Below are 26195 nucleotides of genomic sequence, written 5' to 3'. Positions count from 1 at the left end.
TGAGTTAGGAAGTGATCTCTCTTTTTCTGTTTTCCGGGCAACTCTGTTAGATTGGTGTTATTTCTTCCCTAAGCATTGACTCTCATCTGGCCCAGGAATTATGGACTCAGTGTCTTTACTAGCTATTGGACTATTAAGAGTCTTCTAGCCTTTTTGTGTTTGTCTGTATTGGAATTTGCCCATATCAAATGTATTGGCATAAAATTCTTCATGATATTCTTTATCATTTTGATGATATAACTCCATTATATTTTTAATGTCCATAGAACCTAGAATGATAGCCTCTTTTCCCATCTTATTGGTTATTTGTGCCGTTTTTCTTTATGAGTCTTCTCAGGGGCGTATTTATTTATAACTCTTTTGAAAGGCTAAACTTTTGGCTTTGTTAATCCTCTCAAATGTAAACTTTTTTCCTATTCCATTAACTTCTATTCTTTATTATTTTCTTTTTTCTATTTTTCTTTATTTGGATTCATTTAGTTTTCCTAACTCCTTAAGATAAATAGTTACATCTTTAATGTCCAGCTCTTTTTCCCTAATATTTTAGAAAGCATTTTAAGACTTTAAATTCGCCTGCAGTCATACCTTTATCTGCATCCCATACATTGAAATTTCTTATTTTCATTATTTATTTTATCATTACTTAGTTTTCAATTACATTGTGAATTCTTCCTCTACTCATCAGTTATTTGGACATTTATTGCTTAATTTCCAAAAATTGAGGGATTTTCTTATTATTTTTGTTATTATTATCTAATTTCCACTGTGGTTAGAGAACATACTCTATTATTTCATTTTTTTGGAAATTTATTGAGGCTTGCTGTATGGCTCAGTATATGGTCAATTTTGGTAAATGTTCATGTGCACTTGAAAAGAATGTGCATTTTGCAATTATGTGGTACAGAATTCTACACATGCTGATTGTGTTAATTATGTTAATATAAATATTATGTAATTCCAGTTTTCTATATTTTTATTGGCTTTTTTCTTTGTTTATTATTTCAGATATTGAGGTATGTCAGAATCCTCTACCACGATTGTGGTCCAATCTATTTCTCCCTTTACATTTGCTAATTTTTAATTTATCTCTGGAGGCTAAAATATTATGTACGTACTTGTTTAGAATTGTTATGGTCTCCTGGTGGATTGACTTTTTGAAATGTTCCTGTTTATGTCTCATGTGCTTCTTACTTTAAAGTTTACTTTTTAAATCTGACTTCAGTATAACTATACCATCTCTTCTTTGATTAGTGTTTCCATGGTTTATTGTTTCCATCCTTTTACTTTTATACATTATGTATCCTTATTCTTAATGTGTATTATTTATAAGTAGCACACAATTACTTGTTTTATTTTTATCCAATCTGATCATCTTTGCCTTTATCTAATTAATGTAATTGGTCTATTTACATTTAATTTATTACTGTTATATTTGGGCTTAAGTAGTTTTACTGGTTTTTTTTTATTTATTTGTTACACTTGGTCTGTATTACTTCTCTGCTTTCTTCTTATATTTATATTAATTATATTCTCTATTTCCTCTTTTATTACACATTCTTGAGCAGTTCTTTTATTGGTTACTGATTTTTCTAACAGATTTTTTTTCCAGTACTGTTTTTTCTCTAGCTTTTCATATGGTTTCAACACAAGCAAGGCTTTCCTTGCTAACATGGGATTGAACTTAATTCTAATGTACGTTTTAAACTAAATTTAAAACAACCCCCAGACTCACCAGATTCATAGAGTTCTCCAGTATGTTAACATTCATTAATAGAGTAACTAAAAACTTAACAGAACTTTAAATAAAGCTTCTGCTGCTGTTTTTGTACATATTTGTACTTCTTATGTTGTGTTTTGAAAACAATTACAAATTTTACATCTCATCACTGGGACTTAAAAAATTCAATTTTCACTTGTTTAGTCACTAAATATTCTACAAGTAGTTTTAGTACTAGTGCCCAGAAACATCATTAATTAACTGTCAGTCAGGGCTCAGGTGCATGCAAAGTATATGCTCTGCTCTGTGTAGTTGTGGGACATTAACACAGCCCTAGTGTTTTAACTCTGAAAGAAAATCATCTTACTACCTCTGTTTCAAAGTTAGTGTACTTTAATTGAAGACTATCTGGACATTGCAACACATATTTGGTTGTGCTCATCACAGCAAGTGCCCTCCTTCTACCCATCTCTCATTTGGCCCATTCCCCACCCAACTCCCTCCAACTCTCAGTTTATTCTCTATAGTTAAGAGTCTGTTTTATGATTTGCCTCTTTTTCCCTGTCATCTGTTTCATTTTCTAAATTCCACATATGAGTGAAATCATAGTATTTGTCTTTCTCTTATTTTGCTTAGCATATCCTATAGCTCCATCCATGTCATTGGAAATGGCAAGATTTCATTCTTTTTTATAGCTAAGTAATATTCCATTATATACATATAGCACAACTTCTTTATCCATTCATCAGCTGATGGACATTTGGGCTCTTTCCATTATTTGGCTATTATTGATAATGGAGCTATAAACATCGGGGCGGATGTGCCCCTTCAAATCAGTATTTTGTATCCTTTGGGTAAATGCCTAGTAATACGATTGCTAGATCATAGGGTAGTTCTACTTTTAATTTTTTTTTTAACTTTTATTCATTTTTGAGAGAGAGAGACAGAGTGAGAGCAGGGGAGAGGGAAAGAGAGAGGAAGAAACAGAATCCGAAGCAGGCTCCAGGCTCTGAGCTGTCAGCACGGAGCCTGCTGTGGGGCTTGAACTCACAAACCGTGAGATCATGACGTGAGCCAAAGTCGGACGCTCAACCCACTGAGCCACCCAGGCACCCCTCTACTTTTAATTTTTTGAGGAACCTCCATACTGTTTCCAGAGTAGATGTACCAGTTTGTATTCCCACCAAGATCGTAAGAGGGTTCTTCTTTCTCTGCATCCTCACCAACATCTTTTGTTTTCTGTGTTGTTAATTTTAGCCATTTTGACAGGTGTGAGGTGATACCTTATTGTGTTTTGTTTTGTATGACACAAGTTTTTTAAAAATACTTCTATCATTTGCAGTTATTACATGCATGAATAAAGCAGAATTCTTATTGAGTAGCCAAAATGAAATGCGAATGTTGTTTGGATTTGGATGCTAAAGCTAAATGAGACTCATTTATAACTCCACTTGCAAATATTTTTGTTCATTAATGTAGCTTCACTGTCTCACCGGCTGACTTTATAATAAATAAATATTATAAATTTGAACTGTAAAATTTATATTGATCAAATGCTGCTTTTCTGTTTTATATATTGTCTAGGTTTGTGTAAGATTTAATTGGAAATTTTTTTTTCTAAATAAAATTAAACCCATTAATAAAAACAGATGAACACCTATATTTAGGTAAGTAAAGCTTACCTAAGTTACACAAATTGTATTCACACTTGGTTTTTATCCACCCTAAGTCTTGCTGGTTATCAAAACTGATTTCATTTAAGATTGCTTATAGGCTGTGTTTGTAGGTAGGGCCATCAGCCTCTACTATTATATACTTAGAACACATTGTCCCTTCTTAATTGGACACTTGTTTGCAGACCAAATCACCTTGGATTCTTAGGTAAGGAAGAACTTGAAATTTCTTATTGTTAGGGTTTCCTTTGCTTTTCATTTATTTATTTATTTTTTATTATTACTATTATTATTATTATTATTTTTGGCTATGTGGGAATCAGAAACATAAGTGTGAGTAAAATTAAAAGATGCTCTGTTGGGGCGCCTGGGTGGCTCAGTCGGTTCAGCGTCCAACTTCAGCTCAGGTCATGATCTCGCGGACTGTGAGTTCAAGCCCTGCGTCGGGCTCTGTGCTGACAGCTCAGAGCCTGGAGCCTGCTTCAGATTTTGTGTCTCCCTCTGTCTCTGCCCCTCCCCTGCTCACATTCTGTCTCTCTCTCTCTCTCTCTCAAAAATAAAGATTAAAAAAATTTTTTTAAATAAATAAAAACATTAAAAAATTAAAAAAAAAAAAAAGATGCTCTGTAATACATAGGTTTACTCCAGGTCTCTTAGTTGTATTTTATTTGAGGTATTTTAGAGGTGTAATTAATTTTTTTGTTTTCCAGATTTTATAGACTGTGTTTGAGTTTCTTATCTATTTGAATTCTCATTAATTTTGTGGCTAATCAAACTCCCAACATGTCATTTGCTTGAAGTTAAGTATTTATGAATAGAATATAGTTAATAACTTTGGATTCTCTTCTAGTGCAAGTATGCGGTTTATCCAGTGTCTTCTTGGATGGTGCTCTAATTTAATGTAGTATAGAACAGTTAAATCTCATTGTTTCCAACATTTTATAAATGTCATAAGAGCTTTATAAATATACTCTGTTTTGTGACAGTTTCAGAGATTGGAGTACAGTGACATGTATTAGTGAACTAAAGATCGATACTTAAGAAAATGTGAGATGATACTTTCGTTTATTTAGTCAATTTATTTTGAATGAAGAGGAGTCCCCACTTTTTGAGTAATAATTTTTTTATTTTCTGAGTCGTTTTATTTGGGAAAGTTTTAGACTTTGGGTTACACATGGAGATTGGGGTGTATGTTAATGTTTTCTTCCTTCCTGTGTCCAATCCTTACCTTAACCTAAGGTGGCTGTCAATCTGGGGAGGTTTGGGTGGTGCCGGTAGTGAGTTTGTTGACTGTTGTGCTATGAGAGTATGGCATGACATGAATAACAAGTGCATAGATTACCAGGTGAAGTTTACCTGGTTACCTTTACCACTGTTGACTTATGTTAAAGAAAGGTGCTGTGAGTTTAGAGTTTATTTGAGGAGTTCAGGGAAGACCTCAAGTAGGAGGTAGGATTTGAGCTACGTCTAAGATGGGAAAGATTTGAAGAAAAAAATCTGGATAGACAATGCAGGATGTATCAATCTAGATCCATTCAAGAGACAGAAGCCACACAGTAACTCACATGGTTAATTTAACATAAGGAATTATTAAGCTGTGGAAGAAGAGAAACTATAAAGTTACTGTATAAAGAAAACTCTAAAGATCCCCTAGGGATGAGAGAAAGTACCCAAGAAGAGACAAACTGGGAACGTGGGTTTAGATCTTATTTAAAAGGTGTGGTTGCAGCCCAGTGTGTGGTAGAGAAAGTTGGTGGTTGCCTGCGCCAAAGCTGATCCACAGTTGCCATGTCAGGACGTGAACCAAGACTGGTGGGAGGGTGTGCAGAGTGAACCAGGGTGCTGGTGTAGGTGTGAGGTCTGGAGCATGTGGTGCCTGCATGAAAGGGCCACAGGAGCAACTCCAAGTGAGTTGAGGCTGATAGGCAGGTACAGAGGAAGTTGGAACACTGCTTTGGTTACTGCTGGAATGGGGAGTTGAAGAAGCTTCCTTTTTTTTTAAGCAACCCAGAGCTCTATTGGGCAAGGCACATCCAGCCTACTGTGTGTGACAGAGGTCAGGTGGCTGGCTCTTCAGTGTGCATGTGAGCTGAGGAGAGGGTGCAGGGAGCAGCCACCTGGTCTGAGGTGTTATCTGGGACTCTTGCTACATTGCTGCTGCTGCCAGAATAGAGAGCTAGAGAAAGAAGAAACACATTGCAGCCAACCAAATGCTGGACAAACTGTACTCTATAGGCACCTAGTATTAGAGTAGGGTTTTGTTTGGTTTGGTTTGGCTTTTCAATCTTGGCGCTGTTGACTTTTGGGCTAGATAATTTTTTTGTTGTGAGTGTTATCCTAGGTGTTATAGGATATTTAGCAGGATCTCTGGCTAATGTGATCCTGATTCATACTCCTGTGAAGTCTTTCACTTCACTGAAGATGTGTCTCCCTGTTTCTCCTTACTCTTGTGGTTTGTTTTAATTTTGTGTGTGTGTGATCCTATAATCCAGAATAGATGAGTGGTCATATACCTACCGTATATGCTTGTGTTTATTGAAATTTGCCTTTTTAAAAAAATTCTTGAATATTGTCTTTGGCCCAAGGTTTTACATTTTAGCAACTCATTTTATTGTTTTTCTCCTCTCATTTAGAAATGGACTCCAGTATCAAGGAGGAAGTTCCTGTGCATGAGGAATTCATTTTATGTTGTGGAGTTGAAACCCAGGTTCTAAAATGTGGGCCCTGGACTAACCTCTTCAATGAGCAGAGAGCCAACAGGCCTAAGCTGCTTATTTTTATTATTACAGGTAAGTTTAAAAATGTGGATGAGGAGTCTTTATACAGATACTTCTATAACTTTTTCAGATTTTATTTATTTATTTATTTTTTTAAATTTTTTTTTTAACGTTTATTTATTTTTGAGACAGAGAGAGAGCATGAACAGGGGAGGGTCAGAGAGAGGGAGACACAGAATCTGAAACAGGCTCCAGGTTCTGAGCTGTCAGCACAGAGCCTGGCGCGGGGCTCGAACTCACGGACCGCGAGATGATGACCTGAGCCGAAGTCGGCCGTTTAACCGACTGAGCCACCCAGGCGCCCCAACTTTTTCAGATTTTAAAGAGAATTTGATAAATATAAAAAGCTTTGTGGAAAGAAATAAAATCACTCAAACTATTGATAACAACCATGCTTAGTACTTTAGTGGCTGGGCTTTTTGTTTTTCTTCAGTGCATTTATATTATGTATATTATGTTGTGTATTACATATGCATTTTATTTTTATTGTTTTTAATATGAAATTTATCAAATTGGTTTCCATACCACACCCAGTGCTCATCCCAACAAGTGCCCTCCTCAATGCCCATCACCCACTTTCCCCTCCCTCCCACCCCACATCAACCTTCAGTTTATTCTCAGTTTTTAAGAGTAAAAAAAGAGGATCCTGGGAAGATGGCAGTGTAGGAGATGATGGGCTCACTGCGCGTCCTGCTGATCACTAAGATTCCACCTACACCTGCGTAAATAACCCAGAAAACCGCCAGAGGATTAGCAGAACGGAGTCGCCAGAGCCAAGCGCAGACGAGAGGCCCACGGAAGAGGGTAGGAAGGGCAGAGAGGCGGTGCGCGCTCCACAGACTGGCGGGAGGGAGCCGGGGCGGAGGGGCGGCTCGCCAGCCAAGCAGAGCCCCCGAGTCTGGCTGGCAAAAGCGGAGGGGCTTGACGGACTGTGTTCCGACAGCAAGTGCGACTTAGCCTCTGGGAGGTCATAAGTTAACAGCTCTGCTCGGAAAGCGGGAAGGCTGGAGGACAAAGGGAGGGAGAGCTGCTGAGCCCCCGGACGACAGAGCTCAGTTTGGTGGGGAACAAAGGCGCTCGCCAGCGCCATCTCCCCCGCCCATCCCCCAGCCAAAATCCCAAAGGGAACCAGTTCCTGCCAGGGAACTTGCTCGCTCTGCGCAAACACCCAACTCTGTGCTTCTGCGGAGCCAAACCTCCGGCAGCGGATCTGACTCCAGCGGATCAGACATCAGGTCTGACTGCGGCCCCGCCCACCAACGCAAGTTATTCAAGACAGCACAGGGGAAGTGCCCCACAGTCCCGCACCACTCCAGGGACTATCCAAAATGAAACGGAAGAATTCCCCTCAGAAAAACGTCCAGGAAATAACAACAGCTAATGAACTGATCAAAAATGATTTAAACAATATAACAGAAAGTGAATTTAGAATAATAGTCATAAAATTAATCACTGGGCTTGAAAACAGTATAAAGGACAGCAGAGAATCTCTTGCTACAGAGATCAAGGGATTAAGGAACAGCCAGGAGGAGCTAAAAAATGCTATCAATGGGGCGCCTGGGTGGCTCAGTTGGTTAAGCGGCCGACTTCAGCTCAGGTCATGATCTTGCGGTCCATGAGTTCGAGCCCCGCATCGGGCTCTGTGCTGACAGCTCAGAGCCTGGAGCCTGTTTCAGATTCTGTGTCTCCCTCTCTCTGACCCTCCCCCGTTCATGCTCTGTCTCTCTCTGTCTCAAAAATGAATAAATGTTAAAAAAAATTTTTTTTTTAAATGCTATCAATAAACTGCAAAATAAAATGGAAACAACTACGGCTCGGATTGAAGAGGCAGAGGAGAGAATAGGTGAACTAGAAGATAAAATTATGGAAAAAGAAGAAGCTGAGAAAAAGAGAGATAAAAAAATCCAGGAGTATAAGAGGAAAATTAGAGAACTAAGTGATGCACTAAAGAGAAACAATATACGCATAATTGGTATCCCAGAGGAGGAAGAGAGAGGGAAAGGTGCTGAAGGTGTACTTGAAGAAATAATAGCTGAGAACTTCCCGGATCTGGGGAAGGAAAAAGGCATTGAAATCCAAGAGGCACAGAGAACTCCCTTCAGACGTAACTTGAATCGATCTTCTGCACGACATATCATAGTGAAACTGGCAAAATACAAGGATTAAGAGGAAATTCTGAAAGCAGCAAGGGATAAACGTGCCCTCACATATAAAGGGAGACCTATAAGACTCGTGACCGATCTCTCTACTGAAACTTGGCAGGCCAGAAAGGAATGGCAGGAGATCTTCAATGTGATGAACAGAAAAAAATATGCAGCCGAGAATCCTTTATCCAGCAAGTCTGTCATTTAGAATAGAAGGAGAGATAAAGGTCTTCCCAAACAAACAAAAACTGAAGGAATTTGACACCACTAAACCAGCCCTACAAGAGATCCTAAGGGGGATCCTGTGAGACAAAGTACCAGAGACATCACTACAAGCATGAAACCTACGGACATCACAATGACTCTAAACCCATATCTTTCCATAATAACACAATGTAAATGGACTAAATGCGCCAACCAAAAGACATAGGGTATCAGAATGGATAAAAAAACAAGACCCATCTATTTGCTGCCTACAAGAGACTCATTTTAGACCTGAGGACACCTTTAGATTGAGAGTGAGGGGATGGAGAACCATTTATCATGCTACTGAAAGCCAAAAGAAAGCTGGAGTAGCCATACTTATATCAGACAAACTAGACTTTAAATTAAAGGCTGTGGGGCACCTGGGTGGCGCAGTCGGTTAAGCGTCCGACTTCAGCCAGGTCACGATCTCGCGGTCCGTGAGTTCGAGCCCCGCGTCGGGCTCTGGGCTGATGGCTCAGAGCCTGGAGCCTGTTTCCGATTCTGTGTCTCCCTCTCTCTCTGCCCTCCCCCGTTCATGCTCTGTCTCTCTCTGTCCCAAAAATAAATAAACGTTGAAAAAAAAATTTTTTTTAAATAAATAAATAAATTAAAGGCTGTAACAAGAGATGAAGAAGGGCATTATATAATAATTATAGGGTCTATCCATCAGGAAGAGCTAACAGTTATAAACATCTATGTGCCGAATATGGGAGCCCCCAAATATATAAAACAATTACTCATAAACATAAGCAACCTTATTGATAAGAATGTGGTAATTGCAGGGGACTTTAACACTCCACTTACAGAAATGGATAGATCATCTAGACACACGGTCAATAAAGAAACAAGGGCCCTGAATGATACATTGGATCAGAGGGACTTGACAGATATATTTAGAACTCTGCATCCCAAAGCAACAGAATATACTTTTTTCTCGAGTGCACATGGAACATTCTCCAAGATAGATCACATACTGGGTCACAAAACAGCCCTTCATAAGTATACAAGAATTGAAATCATACCATGCATACTTTCAGACCACAGTGCTATGAAGCTTGAAATCAACCACAGGAAAACGTCTGGAAAACCTCCAAAAGCATGGAGGTTAAAGAACACCCTACTAAAGAATGAGTGGGTCAACCAGGCAATTAGAGAAGAAATTAAAAAATATATGGAAACAAATGAAGATGAAAATACAACAATCCAAACGCTTTGGGATGCAGCGAAGGCAGTCCTGAGAGGAAAATACATTGCAATCCAGGCCTATCTCAAGAAACAAGAAAAATCCCAAATACAAAATCTAACAGCACACCTAAAGGAAATAGAAGCAGAACAGCAAAGACAGCCTAAACCCAGCAGAAGAGAAATAATAAAGATCAGAGCAGAAATAAACAATATAGAATCTAAAAAAACTGTAGAGCAGATCAATGAAACCAAGAGTTGGTTTTTTGAAAAAATAAACAAAATTGATAAACCTCTAGCCAGGCTTCTCAAAAAGAAAAGGGAGATGACCCAAATAGATAAAATCATGAATATAAATGGAATTATTACAACCAATTCCTCAGAGATACAAGCAATTATCAGGGAATACTATGAAAAATTATATGCCAACAAACTGGACAACCTGGAAGAACTGGACAAATTCCTAAACACCCACACTCTTCCAAAACTCAATCAGGAGGAAATAGAAAGCTTGAACAGACCCATAACCAGCGAAGAAATTGAATCAGTCATCAAAAATCTCCCAACAAATAAGAGTCCAGGACCAGATGGCTTCCCAGGGGAGTTCTACCAGACGTTTAAAGCAGAGATAATACCTATCCTTCTCAAGCTATTCTAAAAAATAGAAAGGGAAGGAAAACTTCCAGACTCATTCTATGAAGCCAGTATTACTTTGATTCCCAAACCAGACAGAGACCCAATAAAAAAGAGAACTACAGGCCAATATCCCTGATGAATATGGATGCAAAAATTCTCAATAAGATACTAGCAAATCGAATTCAACGGCATATAAAAAGAATTATTCGGGGCGCCTGGGTGGCGCAGTCGGTTAAGCGTCCGACTTCAGCCAGGTCACGATCTCGCGCTCCGTGAGTTCGAGCCCCGCGTCGGGCTCTGGGCTGATGGCTCGGAGCCTGGAGCCTGTTTCCGATTCTGTGTCTCCCTCTCTCTCTGCCCCTCCCCCGTTCATGCTCTGTCTCTCTCTGTCCCAAAAATAAATAAACGTTGAAAAAAAAAAAAAAGAACATATTTAAAAAAAAAAAAAAAAAAGAATTATTCACCATGACCAAGTGGGATTCATTCCTGGGATGCAGGGCTGGTTCAACATTTGCAAATCAATCAACGTGATACATCACATTAAGAAAAGAAAAGATAAGAACCATATGATCCTGTCAATCGATGCAGAAAAGGCCTTTGACAAAATTCAGCAACGTTTCTTAATAAAAACCCTCGAGAAAGTTGGGATAGAAGGAACATACTTAAAGATCATAAAAGCCATTTATGAAAAGCCCACAGCTAACATCATCCTCAATGGGGAAAAACAGAGCTTTTTCCCTGAGATCAGGAACACGACAGGGATGTCCACTCTCACCGCTGTTGTTTAACATAGTGCTGGAAGTTCTAGCATCAGCAATCAGACAACAAAAGGAAATCAAAGGCATCAAAATTGGCAAAGATGAAGTTAAGCTTTCACTTTTTGCAGATGACATGATATTATACGTGGAAAATCCGATAGACTCCACCAGAAGTCTGCTAGAACTGATACATGAATTTAGCAAAGTTGCAGGATACAAAATGTACAGAAATCAGTTGCATTCTTATACACTAATAATGAAGCAACAGAAAGACAAATAAAGAAACTGATCCCATTCACAATTGCACCAAGAAGCATAAAATACCTAGGAATAAATCTAACCAAAGATGTAAAAGATCTGTATGCTGAAAACTATAGAAAGCTTATGAAGGTAATTGAAGAAGATATAAAGAAATGGAAAGACATTCCCTGCTCATGGATTGGAAGAATAAACATTGTCAAAATGTCAATACTACCCAAAGCTATCTACACATTCAATGCAATCCCAATCAAAATTGCACCAGCATTCTTCTCGAAACTAGAACAAGCAATCCTAAAATTCATATGGAACCACAAAAGGCCCCGAATAGCCAAAGTAATTTTGAAGAAGAAGACCAAAGTAGGAGGCATCACAATCCCAGACTTTAGCCTGTACTACAAAGCTGTCATCATCAAGACAGCATGGTATTGGCACAAAAACAGACACATAGACCAATGGAATAGAATAGAAACCCCAGAACTAGACCCACAAACGTATGGCCAGCTCATCCTGACAAAGCAGGAAAGAACATCCAATGGAAAAAAGACAGTCTCTTTAACAAATGGTGCTGGGAGAACTGGACAGCAACATGCAGAAGGTTGAAACTAGACCACTTTCTCACACCATTCACAAAAATAAACTCAAAATGGATAAAGGACTTGAATGTGAGACAGGAAACCATCAAAACCTTAGAGGAGAAAGCAGGAAAAGACCTCTCTGACCTCAGCCATAGCAATCTCTTACTCGACACATTCCCAAAGGCAAGGGAATTAAAAGCAAAAATGAACTACTGGGACCTTATGAAACAAAAAGCTTCTGCACAGCAAAGGAAACAGCCAACAAAACTAAAAGGCAACCAACAGAATGGGAAAAGATATTTGCAAATGACATATCAGACAAAGGGCTAGTATCCAAAATCTATAAAGAGCTCACCAAACTCCACACCCGAAAAACAAATAACCCAGTGAAGAAATGGGCACAAAACATGAATAGACACTTCTCTAAAGAAGACATCCGGATGGCCAACAGGCACATGAAAAGATGCTCAACATCACTCCTCATCATGGAAATACAAATCAAAACCACACTCAGATATCACCTCACGCCAGTCAGAGTGGCCAAAATGAACAAATCAGGAGACTATAGATGCTGGAGAGGATGTGGAGAAACGGGAACCCTCTTGCACTGTTGGTGGGAATGCAAACTGGTGCAGCCACTCTGGAAAACAGTGTGGAGGTTCCTCAAAAAATTAAAAATAGACCTACCCTATGACCCAGCAGTAGCACTGCTAGGAATTTACCCAAGGGATACAGGAGTCTGATGCATAGGGGCACTTGTACCCCAATGTTTATAGCAGCACTCTCAACAATAGCCAAATTATGGAAAGAGCCTAAATGTCCATCAACTGATGAATGGATAAAAACATTGTGGTTTATATACACAATAGAGTACTACGTGGCAATGAGAAAGAATGAAATATGGCCCTTTGTAGCAATGTGGATGGAACTGGAGAGTGTGATGCTAAGTGAAATAAGCCATACAGAGAAAGACAGATACCATATGGTTTCACTCTTATGTGGATCCTGAGAAACTTAACAGAAACCCATGGGGGAGGGGAAGGAAAAAAAAAAAGAGGTTAGAGTGGAAGAGAGCCAAAGCATAAGAGACTCTTAAAAACTGAGAACAAACTGAGGGTTGATGGGGGGTGGGAGGGAGGAGAGGGTGGGTGATGGGTATTGAGGAGTGCACCTGTTGGGATGAGCACTGGGTGTTGTATGGAAACCAATTTGACAATAAACTTCATATATTGAAAAAAAAGAAAAAAAAAAAGAGAGGGAGGGAGCCAAACCGTAAGAGACTCTTACATATACATTTTAAATCATAATTGGAAGTATGCATATAGTTTTGTAAACTTTTTAAAATTTCTTAATACCTAGAATAATTAGAACTGCCAAATTTGTGACATTTTTCTAAATAATTTTTTCTGTCTCATTCCAAGATGATTGTAAGTTTACTGTGGAACGTTTATTTATTCTGAGATGTGGAAGCTGGGTCATTTGTGACTTTTGCAGAATCACTATCAATAGAATGTCCGGGGTAGTTTCTTGATCATAGATATTCAAAGCCCTTTTAAACTTGTAAGTTAGAACATATTATATGTATATATATATAGAGAGAGAGAGAGTGAGAATAGATATCTATCTATATAAAGATATATCTCTATATATCTATATCTCTATGTTTCTATATATCTATATCTCTTTTTTACTATTTTTTTTTTTTTTTTTTTTTTTATTATTTATTTTTGGGACAGAGAGAGACAGAGCATGAACGGGGGAGGGGCAGAGAGAGAGGGAGACACAGAATGGGAAACAGGCTCCAGGCTCTGAGCCATCAGCCCAGAGCCCGACGCGGGGCTCGAACTCACGGACCGCGAGATCGTGACCTGGCTGAAGTCGGACGCTTAACCGACTGCGCCACCCAGGCGCCCCTATCTATATCTCTATGTAGAGATATAAAGATATATCTCTATATATCTTTATATCTCTACATAGAGATATATCTATATAGAGATATATCTTTATATAGATAGATATATCTATAGATATATAGATAGATATCTCTATATATCTCTATATAGATATATCTATCTGATATATATATATCTATATAGAGATAGATAGATACATATCAGCCTTAAAGATTAAGATTAAGAATGAAATTGTGACTATATATCATACCGTATATAGCTAAGCCAATGAGGTATTATGATTGCATTTCTTTTTTTGTACATTTTTTTCTTGTTGTTCTCTCTGAGCTAATTATTGTCTTATTTGCTTAGTTTTCTACTTTTGAATCACTAATTTATCCTAAAATTATTCTCTAGGAAATGAGAAAAAAAGTCCTTTTAATGCATTTGAGTAATCAGCCTGGTTTTGGTTTTGTTTTTCTCATTTTTGTTTTGTTTTGTTTTGTTTCTTTGGAGATACGCTTCCCAGAACTCTCAGTTCATTGGCTCCAGTGTGGACTGATTGCTCTGTAGGTCTGCTGCCCAGGCCATGCTGGGAATTCCTGTCACTTTTCTCCTGAGTTAGATTCCATTTCCTGGATCCCACATTTTCTTATTTCTTGCTTTATTGGTTAAGCACATCTCTTAGTAACTTCCTGAGAAGAGGTACATGGGAAGTAATCTTTTAAAGATCTGTCATGTCAGAAAATGTCTTAAACTTCTAGTTTGGAGATAATTTTTCCTTAGAATTTAGAGGGCATTTTAGCTGTTTTCCATGGTCCAGAGCTGCTTTTGAGAAGTCTTGATATCATTCTGATTTTTTATCTTTTGTATTTGAAGCTCACCTGCAAGGAAAAGCATTTTAGATCTTTTCTTTGTTCTAAGATTCTGAAACTTTACCATAAAGCACGTTGTATGGATATTTTTTTCATACACTATAGGTTTTTGTGTACCCTTTTAAACCAGAGAGTCATATACTTCAATCCTAAGAGCTATGTTTTCTCTTCTTTTTTTAAATTTTTTTTTCAACGTTTATTTATTTTTTTTGGGACAGAGAGAGACAGAGCATGAACGGGGGAGGGGCAGAGAGAGAGGGAGACACAGAATCGGAAACAGGCTCCAGGCTCTGAACCATCAGCCCAGAGCCCGACGCGGGGCTCGAACTCACCGACCGCAAGATCGTGACCTGGCTGAAGTCGTATGCTTAACCGACTGCGCCACCCAGGCGCCCCTCTCTTCTTTTTTTATAGTCACCTGTTTCATGGGTAAATTATCATTTTCTTTGGCTTCTTGCATTATTAGAGTTTTTACTTTCTTCCTTTTTCTGTTTGTTTGCATTAGCATTTGTTTTTCCTCAAATGTCTGGTAATCCTGACTACCCTTTCATTTTTAAGAGGAAGACACAAACAGCTATTGGAATCTTTGTGTTCAGGGATGAGGCTTGTCCTCAGGTGTGCCTAGAGTGACCAGCTATTGTAGTCTGAGAGATTTTATTGAAGGACACATGCCTTTCAGTACTAAAACCACAACAGTCCTATGCAAAACAGGATGGCTGGTCACCCTAGATCCCACGCTAGGGTAAGGGTAATTGGGTAGGGACCCAGCATTTCACTGGAGAATTTCCAGCTTTCAGTTATCTCTACCTATTTCTTGGGTCATTCAGTCTTCCTAGGAAGGAATCTCCCAATATCCTGTTTGAGGAGTGGAAACCTGTTTGTGAATGTTCAGGGCTGAACAAGGGAAAGAAGGTAGGAAGTTTCAGTGTTTAGTAACAGTTAATCAAAGCTCTTCTCAGTATAGTGCTTCTGTTTTCAGTTGGCCTAAGATTCCTGACCCAAAACCTCTTCCGTTTAACCTCTTCTGGAAATAAAATTTCCAGTTTCCTTTCATGATATAACAGTCATTTTAGAAAGCAGTCTGTTGGCATCTATTGAAATTAAAAATACATATGCTTTAATAGCAGCTAGGAAGAGTTTGAAATTATAGGCATGACAAGTACTGTTTGATGGAGCAGAGATTTGAGGCCATGGTAGAGTATAGGATTGAGAAGGTAAGTAGAAATGTTGTCTTGGACTGGAGACAGGATATTCTTCAGAGGCTAGCAGGAAGGAGGTGAAGTTAGTTACCAAAGTGGAGAAAGTGTGAAAGCACGTCACAGAGAGTAAAGTAATTTCCTGCCTCCTGAGCTCTGTTTTTTCTTCTAATTAAGAGTTGAGGTGATCTGTTGAGAATAAATATGGCAGAGGGTAGATAAGGGCCCTGAGGAAAGTGGTCAGCATTGAGAATAGCAGGTATACAGGATGAAAGGAATTATCAGCTGAGAACAAGTAGATTTTGAGCAGCACTGTGATGGAATAGCAGGTATATTGGGAGTGAAGTCTGACCTATCAGAGGTAGAATGGTTTGAATGTTAACCATTTCTGGGTAATGAAAAAATCTAAACCAGTGGATCTTAAAGTTGGTGTTGGGACCAGCAGTATCATCTGAGAACTCATGAGACATGCAGGTTCTCGGGCCCCACCCAGACCTTCTGAACCAGAAACTCTGGGGGTGGAGCAGTCTGTGTTTTAATACGCCTTCCAGGAGATTGTGATATGCTTACCACTGATCCTAGGCTGTGGCTATCAGAATTAGTTGCTTAAGTTTCATGTGCAGGAAGTTCGTTGAATTTGATCAGGGTAATGAATTATGGGACAAAGGTGTTGGCTCAGTGAATATACCCAGATTTTGAAATCTCCTGCCATGGAATGGCACCTAAAATTGTTATTTAAGGGCCAGGGTTTTCAGGGAATGTGTGAGAGTGACTAAGAAGTTGATAGACGGAGATGGAGGAGGAGAGGTTGTTGCAATAAGGTGGACGAGTAGGTGGAGCTGACAGTTCCCTGTGCTTCCCTACTCAGAGGTGTCCATTCACTCACTCACTTACCCTCAGAGCTGGGAAGCTTGTGTTACAAAAGTCTTTGCTCTCCTTGAGGTGCATGAGGTGTTAGAGAAGAGTGCGGGCTCTACTGTGGACGCTTGAAAGGAAGAGTCCACCACAGGGGAGAGCCAGGTTTAAAATATGAGGAAGAGACAGATAGAGGGAGCATTCAGTGAAGACACTGTGAAGAAAGAGAAGCTTAAAACATTTGTTGCTTTGTGGTGTCATTGTTTTGTGGTGCTTTGACATTTTCAGATCATTCTTAGTTTTTTAGTGTTCTTTTATGTTTGCTCTTCTATTCTCATTGCTGCCCTTGGCCCTTTTCCTTGGAGTTCATGGGAGCTGAAGGCTGGTGCTGCTCATTAGTTTATGGAGTTCAGAACTGTATTTTATATTTGGGCTTAATCTATTTATACTGTGGGGAAAATTAGGATGACAGTATTTCAAAGATTGTTAAACCACTGAAGACATCATATTTAGTCTGTCTCTGATAGATTGATGTAACATGTCATTTTAAATCACTTTGCTTTTGCAGCTAGCAAAATTAATCACTTTTAAGTTGGTAATGATAATGAGGAGTGATTTATTAGAATCCACAGATTGAGGAACTTTTAATTTAACTTCGTCTTTTCCAGTGAAGCTTTGTTGTAGAATTTCTGTTAAGTAACAATATCTTTGGACTTTCTTTAAATAGAGAAATGACCAAAGGGAACCAATTTGAGAACTCACTGTAAAATGTATTGAGTCATTATAACTCTCCAGTGGTCATATGGGGATAATAGAGTCATGCAATAGGTCTTAGATTTGAGTACAGTGATCAGAAATGGAGCGGACAAGGCTCCATGTGCAAGCCCAGTGTTCTTTCCATCTGACAACCTTCTGTATAGATGCTATGCCACATTAACTTTATATGTGGCAGGTTTTGTCTCCTACAAGATTAAGTGGAAGGCAAAAATCTACAATTGCAATGTTGAATAGTTTATTGGCAGTTGGGGTCTAGAGATGGTCACCACAGCCTCTGTTATATGTTACTCAAGCACTTGACTATATGTTTGATCAAGCATATGTTTATAACACATTTTGATATCCTTTGATAAAAAGTTTTACTAGCAGTTTTGTATTGAAATGTTTTCAAACATCCCTATACCTGAAAATACACGTATACGTACATGTGTGAATGTGTGTATATCTGATTTTAGCTGCAGGAATAAGACCCTTTCAATTTTTTGTGGTTTCCTAACCAGGAAGTTAAATTCATGGTTCATAAAGTGTTATTTAAGGGCCATGGTATTTAAGTAGTGAAGTATGCAAAGACATTTAAACGGTTTGCATTACATTTTCCACTTCTATCTCACTTGTCAGTCGGATCTTCCTGATACTTACTGGCCATTGTGGACTCTTCTGTTTCTTCAGGAGCCAAGCTCTTCATTGCTTGAGGGCCTTCGTACCTGTTCTTCTCCTGTTCTGGTATCTTCTTTCCTCAAATTTTTACAAGGTCGATTTCTTTTCATCTTTTGGGTCTTAGCTAAAGGTCATCTCCTTAAACATTTTTCTCAGGCCACCCTAATCTCTTCCCTTGAGGATCCTCCCACAATCATCATATAACTTCTCCCACTCTTGAATTAGCTTCTTTATTTATTTAGTTATATGTATATATTTTCCTACTGAATATGAATTATAAAAAGGCCTTTAACTGTCTTGTGCCTGACACAGTGACTTCCATGTAGAAGGTGATCAGTAAATAATTGGTAACTAAAAGAATATACAAAAGAAGCTATAGTACTGAATAGAATGAAATGAACATGAAGCAGTTGAAAGTATCATTTACTTGATGATGACAAAATAGTGAACAAGAAAGCTTCAAGGTATTTGCTTAAGATCTTATAGTCATTAAGCAAAAGAACTCAGAACCCAGAGATAGGTGGAAAAAAATTGTTTTGTAGCAATTCATTAGCTAGTACTTTTCAGGTTCATATTGTAACTCATTGTAATTCGTGGTAATTATTGCATCTAACTCATGTATGTGTTATCTTTGGATTCTCCTTAAACCAGTTTTAATGTGCTGTGCACCTTAAACTTACAGAACACGACATGTCAGATTTATTCAATAAAAAAATAAATATATAATAACAATTACAGTAATAATAGCTACCATTTATTCAGCCCTTTCTGTGTGCCAGGCATTGTGCAAGTAATTGCCCATTCATTATTCCTAATGATAAGGCCAGCTACTCTGTGGGGCTTTTGTAAGATTAACTAATACAAGGTATGCAGAAGATCCTAAACCGGATAGTTTATGATGAAGAACTGAAATGATGAAGAAATCAGTGTCAGGTAGTTTATGTTCTTTTCTAAATTCAGTATTATTATTTTCTTTTGTATACTCTTCCAGTCATCAAATACTTATTGAGCACTTATCATCTGTGTGACCTTGGGCAAGTTGTTCAACCTCTTTGTACCTCAGTTTCGTCATTCATAAAATGGAAGTAATAATAGTACTACCTCAGGTTGGGACTAAATGAGTTAATACATGTAAAGCACTCAAATGCTGCCTAGCATGTAGTAAGTTCTAGCACTTTAAAATGTTGATGACTATAATTTTCTACCCATGTGAAAAAAAATGGTAAAACTTAGCTGAGAGACCTAAAACATTTAAATATGAGACATAACCCACTCCCAGAAGATTATACTCAGTAATATAAAAGACATCAAACCTTTTTAAATTAATGTATAAATGAGGTGAATTTCATCAGAATTCCAAAAATAAATTTTAAAAATTGAACCTGGTGGAAATAATTCTAAAAGTTATCACACCAGCCTAGAAAATTTAGGGGAAAAAATTAAGGAAGGGATTTGGCCTGCCAGTTACCGAAACATTTTAAAAAAAAAAGAAAGGAAGGAAGAAAACCACAATGTAGTAATCAAGGCAGTATGGTGCTGGCAGAGGAGAAAAGGAAAAAATAAATGGAATTATTTGGAATCAGAATTAGCAAGCAAATGTAAGAATTCAGGGTTGAATTCAGAAGACATTTCAAATCAATGCAGAAAGAATGGGTTATGTAATAAATGGTCTTGGGGCACTTGGCTAATCATTTGGAAAGAAGTTGGATTGCTACTTTGTACTTGATACTAAAAAATATTCCAAACTTATTAAAGATTTAAATATAAAACATGAAACAGTGCTGCCCACACCCACCTTAGATGTTATAGCCCCAGTGCTGTACATCCCTCCTCTCTTCGTCAGCCAGTCAGCTGACCAGAGAACATATTACTGCATTTAAAGAAGTTTCTGTATTATTTAACAAAGATGTCACTGGCACAGTTACAAAAAGGAATTTAGAACTCAAGTCACTAGGTCTGAATGCAACAGAAGCAGACTAGCAATATGGACGACAAGACCATTTACCGCCATTGCTAGCCATGACACGTCTGAGTAGCTAACATTTATACAGCACTCGCATCGAGCAGTGTTTAGGTGCTTTACCTTTATTAATTCACTTAGTTCTCACATTAGGTAGTGCAGTTATTATCCTCATTTTGAAGACAAGGAAACCAAGGCTCGAGAGGTTAAATAACTCTCCAGAGGTCACACACTTAATAAGTGCAAAGCCATGATTCCAACTCCCACAGTCTGGCTCCCGAGTCTGCCCTTAACTGCTTTGCTACATTCCCTGTCAAGAAAACTGAAATGATGAAGAAATCAATGTCATTTGACAAGGGTGGCAGAGGTTATATCAGTGCAACAAAACCATGTCATCTAATTACAAAGAAGAGAAACCTAATAGCATGAAAAAATAATAAATTGTACAATAGATATTGCTGGAAATGAACTAGTGTCTGTGAAAGCATTATACAGATGGTGACTGCAAGATGAAACCCCATTTCACTGTCATTTCCCCCTAAGATATATCAGATTGACTCTTTTTTCTAAAAGGTTATTATTCATTCTGTTTCTCTATAGCAAGCCCATGTCAAAAATACCTTCTGTACATACACAAGAAAAATCTATATGTTGGTGGTCTTTTTCCCAAAAGGTCAAACTATACATATGTTTACAATAGAAGTACTTGTGATAAATGACAAGGAAACACTCAGTACACTCCTAAAGTACGCTTTGTGAATGATTCTTACACTGATTTGTTTTCATGCAGCTTGGTAACTGAGCAGAATAATATCTTGAAGGGCTTTAGAGGCAGGATTAATGACTTTAAACCAATAGGATGATAATGGGAAGCCAGTGTAAGGTGTTTGAATAGGATACAGCTATGATTGATCTGAAGTTTGAGGGTATCTCTCTGGGTACCTAAAGAATGGATTCCCGGGGGACAAGAGTAGCCAGAACTCCCATTGGGAGACTAGTGCAGAAAACTTGATGGGAAGTGATAATGCTAATGGAGAGAAGTAGACAGTGTAAGGATGTATTTTGGAAGCAAAGTTCACAGGACTTACTAGGGAATTGGCTGTGAAGAACAGGGACAAACCTGGTGTTAGTACTTGAGCATTTGGTGTAGGGTTGGTGGCTCCATTTATTAGGGAATAGGGAGGAAGAATTTATCTTGAAACAGTTGGAGAACAAAGCAGGAGCAGGAATCTTCTGAGCGATTATTCCCAGACTTAAGGCAGAAAGGATATTAAAATTGAAGTGTATGTGTCAATGTGAGTAGATTTGTAGAAGAAAGTGTGAGGATAAATCCATTGTTTCCACTCTGCACATCTTCTTATGTGAGCTTAGCTTTGGTTAACTAAGATCTGTGTTTCTTTTCTTAGGTAATCCAGGTTTTTGTTCCTTTTATGTACCATTTGCAAAGACTCTGTACTCCTTAACAAACAGACACTTTCCAGTTTGGGTTATCAGTCATGCTGGACATGCTTTGGCGCCCAAAGACAAGAAGATTCTTACAACCTCAGACGGTATGTCTTTATTAACATCTGCTTTCCTTTACAGTGAGTGAGTGTTCATGAATCTGGAAAGCCTGCTAAGGTTAAGAGTTACATCATTGAAAACCTCTGCTTGTGGCATTGGGCCCAGGCTCTCACATTTTGGTAATTTTAGGGTTTTTAGAGTCATTTTAATTTTTTAAGGTAATTTTCTCTAAAAATTTGAGCAGATCAAACAATTTGTGTAAAACTTGCCTTTTCTGTGTTCCAGCTAGTAATCAGCTATATATTTATTGATCAAGCACTATATCTCCAGAGTTGTACCACGAGGTGGTGGGGGAAAAAAGTATTGTAAGCCATGGTCCTTACTCTAAAGAGGCCCTTACTCTAACATTTAGAGAATGATTAAGTGATAAACCCTGGCCTGCTAATCATGTAGATATCGAAGAAGTGAACAAAGGGGAGAACACAGTATCGGTTTGAAAAGACTTTGTGGAATAGATGGGTTTTGACAGTTGAGTAGAATTTGGGTCTAGGGGGTAAGGCGAGTGCACAGGTGTAACAGGCAGAAGAATTAGCACAGCAGGGAGAGAGATTCAGTAGGTGTGCCAGTGCTGGGCAGGGCCAGACACGGAGGAGCCTTGGACCTGGGGAGAGAGATCTGACTCCATTGCCGGAGGCCTTTAAATGCAGGACATAAAACCATATAGCTGCAAATTACTTGCTTCTAAAGCATAAAAATTTGGCATGTTCACTCTTCTAAAATAAAACAACGAGAGGGAAAAAAAATACAACTTAACTTCTCTGTAGGCATCTCATTCAAGGGCCATTTGTCCTAAGCATGTCCCTTAGTTAATTTGAGGTGGGAGAGAGGTGGCTGTGGTGTCATTGCTGAGTTGCTCCTCGTCCTGGTGTGCCTCTCCTGTGGTATGAGCATTTTAATGAGCATCTAATTATATGGGAAACCACATGTGGGTAGAGAGGGAGAAAAGGGCAGGTGATAAGGGAACTCTCTGTACTAATCAGTAAAAATTTTCTGTAAATCTAAAACCATTCTTAAGACCTGCTAAAAATTACTGGAATTTAAAAATAATTTAATATTTACATTGTGCTCTTTATCACTGTTTTAACTTGGCCTGCCATAACAGAAACCATAGACTAGGTAGCTTGATTAATAGGAATTTATTTTCTAGTAGTCTGGAGGCTATAAGCCCAAGATGAAGGTTACAGCATGGTTAGGTTCTGGGAAGAGCCCTTCTCCTGGCTTACAAATGGCCTCTTTCTCTTTGTGTCCTCATATGACAGGGAAGGAGACAGAACAATTTCATGTGCTCCAGAAAGCTCTCTGATGTCTCTCCTTGCAAGGCCACTAATTCCATCATTAGGACCCCACCCTTATGACCACCTCTAATCCTAATTACCTCCCAAAGACCCTATCTCCCAGTACCATCACATGGGGTTTATGGCTTCAATATAAGAATCTTAAGGGAGACAAACATTTAGTTCAGGACAGTCATGAGTAAGAATGTTTTATACATATATTTTTAAGCTTTATTTATTTATTTTGAAAGAGAGAGAGAACAAACGAGAGGCTGAGAGAGAGGGAGAGAGAAAGAATCTTAAGCAGGCTCCACAGCACAGAGCCCAACTCAGGGCTCGATCTCACAAACCTTGAGATCATGATCTGAGCGAAATCAAGAGTCAGACACTCAACCCACTGAGCTACCCAGGTGCCCCACGAATGTTACATATTGACATTCCAAATCTGATCACAAGTATAGGTCAGCATATATATATATGTACCTGAATATATATTGTACCTGAATAATACTAAAACATACCAGTTACTACTTGAAATAGTTTTACTAAATATTTAATCAGGTTTTAATAGTTGCCTTTGGTCTGTCCTCAGAAGTATTTCAAAACTGGTCCTTTGAGGGTACCAGGGTGACTCAGTCAGTTAAGCCCCCAACTCTAGATTTCAGTTCAGGTCATGGTCTCATAGTTCATAGGATTGAGCCCTGAGTCAGGCTGTATGCTAACAGTGTGGAGCCTGCTTGGATTTTCTCTCTCTCTCTCTCTCTCCCTCCCCCCTCTCATAATAAATAAGTAAACATTAAAAAGGAAGAAAAAAAAGAAACTGGTTCTTTGAAGCCTTGAGTAATGAGGGAAGTTTCTGTTCTAAGTAGAATTTCTTCCCACATTCATGAACATCTGCATGTGTGCTAAATTTGTAATAATTGCCTTATTTGAAGAAGCGGGTGACAGCTAAGAGGTGTCTTATTTTTATCCACATCCTGTTTTTGGCTGTTAACTGGAACATACGGTCAAGACACAATGTAGTTTTTGCAGAATTTAGGAACCAGAACCACCCTCATGACTACAAGGTTGATGGCTCTTTGGTTCTGTTGTTAGTATGGAATTTGGTTCTCTTTTCTTTTCCCTCCTGAAGCCGTAGCTCAAACTCTTTGTGTGTCACCTCACTGTGAACATCTCAGCTCCCTGGCTCTTGACCTCCCCTCTTAATTCTCACATATGGTAGTAAAGATCAGCTTCCTGAAATGTTAGTTCTGGTTCCAGAGTCCTGTGTTAACTTTAAGTTGATTTTAACATGAGATACCAGCTCCTGAGAATGGAATTTAATCTCCTTCCTCCCCGCCCCCGCACCCCACCAATTTCACTTAATGTACTCATTTTAACTTGTCTCTTTGCTAGCACTTAGGGAAAAATATGCCTGCACTTACAACAAATCTGTTGGACTTATATTGTTTATTGTTAGGTAAGTCATCAGCCAGATTTCCTATGTCCTCCTCTTTCTTTAAGATATCACATGTAAGATTACCCTCATCTCAGGGGCGCCTGGAGTAACTCAGTTGAACATCCGATTCTCGACTTTGGCTAAAGTCATGATCTCACAGTTGGTGAGATGAGACCCCCCCATCAGACTCTGTGCTGACAAGCATGGAGCCTGCTTGGGATTCTGACACTGTCTCCCTTTCTCTTTGCCCATCCTCTACATGCTCTAAACAAACAAACATTAAAAAGAAAAAGATTACCCTCATCTCCGGAAACCCTCCACTCCTCTCTGCTCAGTTTCCACTCTGTGCTCAGGCCTTTGGTAAGTCAGACTTCACTTCAGTACTTTAGTCACTCAGATTTCTTCTGCTACACTTCCACCATCTTTTTTTACTTCCCTAATTATCTTCTATGTAGAATTATAGATCTACAGATCCAGTGCAATCCTTGTATAAATTCCCACCAAAATTCCAATGGCATTTTTCACAGAAATAGAAAAAAAAATCCGGGGTGCCTTGGTGGCTCAGTCGGGTAAGTGTTCGACTTCGGCTCAGGTCATGATCTGATGGTTTGTGGGTTCAAGCCCTACATTGGGCCCTGCGCTGACAGCTCAGAGCTCAGAGCCTGCTTCGGATTCTATGTCTCCCTCTCTCTCTGCCCCTCCCCCACTCGCACTCTGTTTCTGTCTCTCAAAAATGAATAAATGTTAAAAAAATTAAAAGAAAAAAGAAAGAAAAAAAAATCCTAAAACTCATATGGAATCATAAAAGGCACCAAATAGCCAAACAAACCTTGAGAAATAAGAACAGAGCTGAAGGCGTCATGCTTCACGATGTCAAACTATATTGCAAAGGTGGTAATCAAAACAGTGTCACACTGGCATAAAAACAAACCAGTGGAATAGAATAGAAAGCCCAGAAATGGACACACACATATAAAGTCAATTAATCTTTGACAGGGGCTCCGAGAATGCACAATGAAGAAAGAGATAGCATCTTCCGTAAATGGTGTTCAGAAAACTGTATATCCAAATGCAGAAGAATAAACTGAAATACAGTTTATAAACTGAAATACTGGAAATTAATTCAGAATGGATTAAATACTCACATTAAGGCCTGACACCATAAAACTTATTCTAGAAGAAAACATAGGAAAAATACTCCTTGACAGTGGTTCTGGTGGTGATTTTTTGAATATGACACTGGAAGTATAGGTATGAAAAGCAAAAATAAACAGTGGGACTATCTCTAAAAAGCTTCTGCACAGCAAAGGAAACAATCAACAAAATGAAAAGATAACCTGTGGAATGGGACAAAATATTTGTAAACCATCTATCTGATCCAAAATATATAAGAAACTTACATACTTTGATAGCAAAAAAATTAAAAGTCTGATTTAAGAATGAACAGATTTTTTCAATAGCCAAGAGGTGTATGAAAAGATGTTCAACCTCACTAATCATTAGGAAAGTACAAATCAGAGCCACAGTGAGACTCACTTCACATCTGTTAGGATGACTGTTATCAAAAAGATAAAAAAAAGTAACAAGTATTGCCAAAGGTGTGGAGAAAGGGGAACCCTTCTGTACTGTTGGTACAACCATTATAGAAAATAATATGGGAATTCCTCAAAAATTGAAAATAGAATTTCCATATGATCCAACAATCCCACTTCTGGATATATATCTTTTTAAAAAATACT

General features: G+C 38.5%; 1 protein-coding gene across 3 annotated transcripts in view; it reads left to right on the top strand.

Annotated features, from left to right (window-relative positions):
- LDAH (lipid droplet associated hydrolase) overlaps window positions 1–26195 on the top strand; it is a 113116-nt gene that overhangs the window by 8119 nt on the left and 78802 nt on the right. For 2 of the 3 annotated variants that reach the window (XM_025927334.2, XM_086700095.1), the window contains exons 2-3: window positions 6024–6179; window positions 21588–21731. In XM_025927334.2, coding sequence (XP_025783119.1) covers window positions 6026–6179; window positions 21588–21731 — 298 coding nt within the window. In that variant the 5' untranslated portion in view covers window positions 6024–6025. The remainder of the gene's footprint in view (window positions 1–6023; window positions 6180–21587; window positions 21732–26195) is intronic. The other variant, XM_025927335.2, reaches the window with a different exon arrangement.

The sequence above is a fragment of the Puma concolor genome, chromosome A3, assembly GCF_028749965.1.
Source record: "Puma concolor isolate L17-30 chromosome A3, mPumCon1.1.hap2, whole genome shotgun sequence".
NCBI lineage: Eukaryota > Metazoa > Chordata > Mammalia > Carnivora > Felidae > Puma > Puma concolor.
This window is presented reverse-complemented; position numbering and strand designations above follow the sequence as displayed.